At 43.3% G+C, this 6,584-nt stretch overlaps 1 protein-coding gene across 1 annotated transcript in view; it reads right to left on the reverse strand.

The window, feature by feature from the left end:
- FGD4 (FYVE, RhoGEF and PH domain containing 4) overlaps nt 1-5,481 on the reverse strand; it is a 195,933-nt gene extending 190,452 nt beyond the window's left edge. The window contains exon 1 of the mRNA XM_021092066.1: nt 4,869-5,481. Within this exon, the coding sequence (XP_020947725.1) occupies nt 4,869-5,145 (277 nt within the window). The 5' untranslated portion in view covers nt 5,146-5,481. The remainder of the gene's footprint in view (nt 1-4,868) is intronic.

Below are 6,584 nucleotides of genomic sequence, written 5' to 3' on the forward strand. Positions count from 1 at the left end.
TGTGGCTCTGGCATAGGCCAGCAGCTGTAGCTCTGATTGGACCCCTAGCCTGGGAACCTCCATAAGCTGGGGGTGCAGCCCTAAAAAATAAAACACACACACACACAAAATTAATCAGTTTCTAAGAATCACTAATGATATTAACATCATCATTTTATTATAAATCCTTAAATAAATTACTCATTTAGATCATTGTTTTAAATATAATATGTATTCATTTATGTTGCAAATGACATTAGCTGTAACATATGACACATAGTAACTGTATTGCACATTGCTTCAAAAGCCCTGGGAAAACTTAAGAGCTCCCATTATAAGCATGTGAATACTGAAGCCAGAGAGACCCTGTTCAAATCCTGCCTCTGAAACCTAGGCTGGTTGTAGAGGACTTGAACTTGATTTTTTTCTTTTCTCTAAAAGAATACCATCTATCTTGCAGGGCTGTCATAAGAACAAATAAAACCCATACCAGCATTTAAGAAACAGTAATTAGTCTTATTGCTATAACCCAAATCTTCATCCCTCCTTCCCCAACAAAGGTCAAATTAGTACTCAAAAAACTGCTCAGGGGACATGCTGTAAAATTTGGTTATGATGATTGCTGTACACCTATAAATGTAATAAAATTCATTAAGTAATAAAAAAAAAAAAAAAACTGCTCAGGTAGTTCCTGTTGTGGCTCAGCAAGTTATGGACCCAAAATTGTCTCCATGAGGATGTGGGTTTGATCCTTAGTGGGTGAAGGATGTGGGGTTGCCGCAAGATGGTCACAGATGTGGCTCTGATCACCCGTTACCGTGGCTGTGGTGTTGGCTTGCAGCAGCAGCTTTGATTTGACCTTTAGCCTGGGAAATTCCATACACGGCAGGTGAAGCTGTAAAAAGGAAAAAAAATTTAAAATAAAGTCTGCACTTCAAACAGTATGAAAAGTCCTTCACCACAAAACACCCGGCTGCTGAATAAATGATTGCTGAGATCATAAGTTGAAAAAAAAAAAAAAAAAAAAGAGGTTCTCAAGGACAAGAGAAAAAAAGAAAAATAAATCTAAACTCAAATTGGGGAAGCTTGAGCCCAGGAACTGTGGCAGAAGGGGAGATCTGGGACTTGAGCTTGTGAAATGGGAAAGAACTGAATCTGGGACCCACATTGAAAGAGATAAATGCTGGATAAAAGGACAGCCTAGAAAAAATCTGCCTTCCATCCATGTCAACTGTTGAGAACGTCTGCAGATCTACACCAAGCCTAAGTGAGAAAATTAATGATGATATCAATGCTGATGTTCCTTTAGCAAGCCTGAACTCAAATTTACACATTCTTCACATCAGAGAAAGGCTTGGCTAATCAAAATGGTCTTGGGTTAAAAACAAACATTTTGTACAGAAAGGCATCTTCTTATTGAAGCCTTTTAGGATTACCATAACACTAAGGAATAACTGAGGAAATAAGTTACCTTGAATGACAGCAGAAAAAATATTCAATACACAAACTCTCCCCCATTTCCAAGGGTTTCAGATATTTGAACCATGGAAAAGTAAAAAGGGAAAGGCACTCAAAAAGCTGGATAAAAGCGCAAAATAAGAAAAATTAAAAATTGTACTATGTATGTGTATAAAACATTCCTTTCAGTATGTTTTTACCCGAGTGGAATTATGTGTGCTTTATGTGCTGAGTGGTAAGAGCAATGCCTTTGATGCCAGGCACACTTAAATTTGAATCTAGCTAAATAAGTACCAGCTTATGATTCTAGGCGAGTTAGTAACTTTCTGTGCCTCAATTTCTTTAGCTGGAAAATGAGCATAATACTATCTACCTATTAAAATTGTTGTGAAATAAATTCATACACATATACGCTCCTGTGTGTATCCCAAAGCATAGTTTTTAGTATAGAAAATGCACTCAATAAATAGTAGCTATTATGAACATCACAGGAGAAGGATTTTTCATTCATCCAACAAGTATTTACAGTGTCTCTTATGTGCCAGTCCTAATGCCAGACTTTTTGGGACACAGAGATGGATAATGACTCTTTATTATGATTCTTTTTTTCTTTTGCTGCTGTCCCCACAGCATATGGAAACTCCCGGGCCAAAGCTGCAACTACAGCAGTGGCAACTCCACATCCTTAATCCACTATGCAAGGCAAGGATCCAGCCAGCGCCTCCACAGAGACAAGCCGGGTCATTAACCTGCTACACCACAGCAGGAACTCCTCCTTGTTATGATTCTCACCAGCATGCTCATTTTCTGCCAGATATTTATCTATATAATCTTACTTTATCCTTATAAAATTTATAAAGATGTCTATATTATAGACATTTATCTATATAACCTTATTTTATCCACAATCTTATAAAGTACTGTCATCTCCATTGTCCAGATGAAGAAGCTGAGAAATTAAGGGACTTGCTCAAGTCGTACAACTGGTGGTATAAGAAGGACTTGAATGCTATATGACCCCAAAGCCTATGTCTTAATTACCTCACCGAGATGGGGACACTCACATTCAGATATATATGGAGGATGCAGCTGGTAGACTTTCTTTCCTTTATTGTTTTTTGGTGAAAAAGCAGAGAACTCTAAAAATAATGGTTTTCGCAATCATAGAATATAACACAATGCCAGTAAACTGAATTCTCTAGGTTCTTGACCTCTTAGTTTTTGTTCCTTCTTCAAGAGGGAAAGTAGGATGTCAATTATGAGTAACATTCACTATATATGTAATGGATCTAAATCTCACAGTTTTCATATACACTTTTCTAGGTACTACAGAGCAAATTAGCACTTCTTGGAAGGAGCCTACTTAGACAATGATAAACAGTTGGATGAAACTTAACAGGGGGAAGACAGATTAGATTCAAAGAAGGAAGCAATTTTTTTTTTTTTTTTTTTTTTTTTTTTTTGTCTCTTTAGGGCCACACCCATGGCATATGGAGGTTCCCAGCTAGGGGTCAAATCAGAGCTGTAGCTGCTGGTCTGCACCACAGCCACAGCTCCAAGCCGTGTCTGCAAACTACACCACAGCTCATGGCAATGCCAGATCCTTAACCCATGGAGCGAGGCCAGGGATCGAACCTGTGTCTTCATGGACACTAGTCAGATTCATTTCTGCTGAGCCATGAAGGGAACTCCAGAAGGAAGCAATTTCTAAATGTTTTGACCACACCAAATTGAATGATGTATGGTCACTCAGTAGTTTCAGACCATCTGTATTAACATTAGATCATTTTTCCAACAGACACTACAGACAGATACTACAATCATACCTAAGAAGATACTTTTCAACCCTGAAAATAATAGCAGCCAGTTGTAAACAATATTGAGACGACGTAAGAGATGTAGAAAAGTTATTGCTAGGTTCTCCATTTCATTAAATATATATATATATATATATATATATATATATATATATATATATTCTGGATTTTCTCTGAAGAAAAAAATAGAATAGGAAAGAAAGAAAAAAGGACCATCTTCTATAAGTACAGTTGCCTTGCAGAAATGATTTACAGACTGCTCACTCCTACTTCTAGGAGGGCAATTCATCTTCTGCTCATCTACTCAAAGAGTTTGAAACTAAGCATGTGATTTTAAGCAGTGATAATGCAAAGAACTTGGATCCCTTTACCCTCAAACTGAAAACTGCTGATGATTTAAGGAACTGGCTCAATTTAAAAACTCATAAATAAGTAACTTCAAAACAAAGTAACACATTTTCACTTAAAAAGGAAGAAAACACTCTTCTACTCATTTTGGAGTGAATCACACTAAACCTGGAAGAGACTTCAGAGATTATTTCACCAGTCTTCATTTTGAAGATGAGGAAACTGAGACCTAAAGCACTGTAATTCAGTTACTTGTTTATGTATTTTCTCACATCACTTTTTCGGCCCTTTATCTAATGCGGTTATAAATTTGTAACATATCCACCATGTTTTCCTGCCCTTTGACTGCTACAGCTTCAGGACAAGGACACGGAAAATTTTTAAGCTTCAGTACTCCACATTTAAACCATTATAAGAGCTTTGTTTCATATGAACAAAATGAGAATTAAGTGAATAAAAGCACCTTTATTTCTGCTGCTCAAATAAGATTTTTATCTCATAACTGGTCTGCATACAAGCCATCGATGGTTGTAGCACAATAAGAGCACAAAAAGTGGGGGGAGATTTGAAGAAGTCTTGCAAATTAAGAAAAAAAACCCTAATGTGTTCTACATAGCTTCAAGCCTGCCTGGGGAGAACCGAATGCCTTTAAAGAGCAAAGGTGAAGGTGTGGGCTTGAACAGATCATTTTGAGGATTTTTTTCTAAGACAAGGATTTGATAAGAATTCAGAACTCAAAACACCAAATTACTGATAGCTTAATTTATCAATACAAAAACAGCAATAAAAATCCTATTTCTTGATAGTAGGAATATGTTTTCTTAAGAGAGACTTGCAGCTTTTCACACTCAACAGTCTTTTTCCAAAGGGAAAAACGGAGCCCTCAAGATACATGGTCCAAGGTCAGTCTACAGCCAGGGTGCCTGACCAGAACCAGCACCCGCTTCCTGCATTCACTGTGCTAGTCCTTCACGAGGTCTGCCGAAAGCAACTTAGCGGAAAAAAAACGAACTTCAGTACCTAGAAAATGGGCCTTATTAATTCCTAACCAAACTTTTAAAATGAGTTATCCTTCGCTTCCGGAATTCCCTGGTAAGTGACCTCCAGGACAGGTAAGTTCAGCCCCCAGCGCGCTGCCGCCCAAGGACCTTTGGGGGAAGGGACAAAAGAGATCATGGGTTGGACCGCCTGAATGCCTGCCGGGCGCTCGGCAGTCCCTCACCTGCGACGACGCCCCGCTCACCCCTCACCTCCAGAGACATTTACCTGGAGAGTCTGCGGGGGCCTGGCCCCTGAAGGTGGCCGTCTCGGCCCATCCCAAGTGCGACGAGGGCCGACTCCAGGGCCGGGGGGTCCCGAGAGGCAGGTAGGAGAGGTTTGACTTTCGCCGGATCGCCACCCGCCTGAAGTTGTAGTCGCCCTCGCCGCTCATCTGGCCGCGCTCGCTTACGACTCGGCGCCCTCCCACGCCCAAGTCGGGCCGCGAGCGCGAACTCAGCGGACTGCCGAGGGGCGACCGGACCCCGGGGGGCGTCGCCTGCATGCCAAGGCGTGGCGCCACTCCACAGGGGCGACTTCGGGGCTGCTCCGCGCCGGCGCCGCCCTGCTTCGTCGTCTCCTTGGCAAGAGCTTCCTTATCCCTTCCTTCTCGGGAAGCCCAGGGCCGCGAGGAGAGTTTGGCTCCGACTCCCTGTGCGGCAGCCGCCACGCCCGGGTCTCTGCGGCTAGCGCTCTCACCTGACGCCGCCACTGCAGCGGCCGGCCCGGCTGCCTCCACCCCCTGCTCTCTGGACCAATCGTCGGCCGGCCCCCGAGGGCGGGTGGTGGAGAGCGCCCAGAGTTGTGCCAGTGGACGCCGCTACCGCCTCCTCGTCCGGCCCGGGCAGCGGCCCAGGACTCGCAGTGCCACCGGGAGCGTCCGGGCAGCTCCGCCCCGTCCTTCCCTGCCCCCTCTCCCTCCCTCCACTCCCCCTCCCTGCCTCCGGATCTCCTCCGCTCCGCTCGCCCAGGCTTGCCCACCAGCTGATGGGTGCCGCAAAGGCCCTCACCTGCGAGCGCACACCTGGGGTGCGCCCAGGATCAGCCGCGCTTACTTGGGGGACTTTGGCTGGACTCGGAAAGAAAGAAGAGATAATCACAGCTACTCTGGACTCCTTACAGGTCCTGCAATTCTCGCAGACCCACACGGCGAGGGTCACACGTGTGTCTCAAGTGGCTGCTGAGCCCTTGATAATGATCTTATTTATGTCGTAGAGCTACCCAGTGAGATAAGTATTTCAGATAAGAAAACCAAAGTGCGGAACCTACAGAGGGTCACAGAGCGCTGTAAAGCTAGACTGTTGCCCAAGGCTCTGCCCCAAAGCCTGTACTTATCTACTGAACCAAAAAAAATTTCCCAGGAGCATCCAGCCAGAGAATGATGAAGAGGTGCTTGGAAGTACAAGAGAAAATTGGAGCTAACCATCCACAGGTTTCGGTAAAAGCATCAGACCCTTCATCATCGCGAACACTTTCAGAACTGTATTAGTAATGCACTTTAGAGTCCTTGTCATTTGTTGCGTCATGTTTTTAAAACATAAGCTAAATATCAAGTCAAAGAAACTACATTTTAAGTTGTTTTTTTTGTTTTTTTGTTTTTTTTGGTTTTTTTTTTTTTTTTTGGAGTTCTCTAGTGGCTCAGAGGGTTAAGGGTCAGGCCTTGTCACTGCTGTGGCTCGCATCTCTGCTGTTGGATATTGTCCCCTGGCCCAGGAACTTCCACATGCCTCAGGGCTTGTTGGGGGCGGGTGGGGAGAAAAGAGGGGGAAGGGAAGGGAAGAGAAGAAATTGGTTTGCTTTCCTACATTTTAAAATTAACTACACTCTCTAATAATGAAAAGTGTTCCTAAACCACAGAGATAGGTGTGGAAAGAGCAGCATTCCAAGTATCCCAGCGCGATCAGAAAGTTCTCCAGCTATTACCCCCACATTAGAGGCCACCTC

Source organism: Sus scrofa, chromosome 5 (assembly GCF_000003025.6).
Source record: "Sus scrofa isolate TJ Tabasco breed Duroc chromosome 5, Sscrofa11.1, whole genome shotgun sequence".
NCBI lineage: Eukaryota > Metazoa > Chordata > Mammalia > Artiodactyla > Suidae > Sus > Sus scrofa.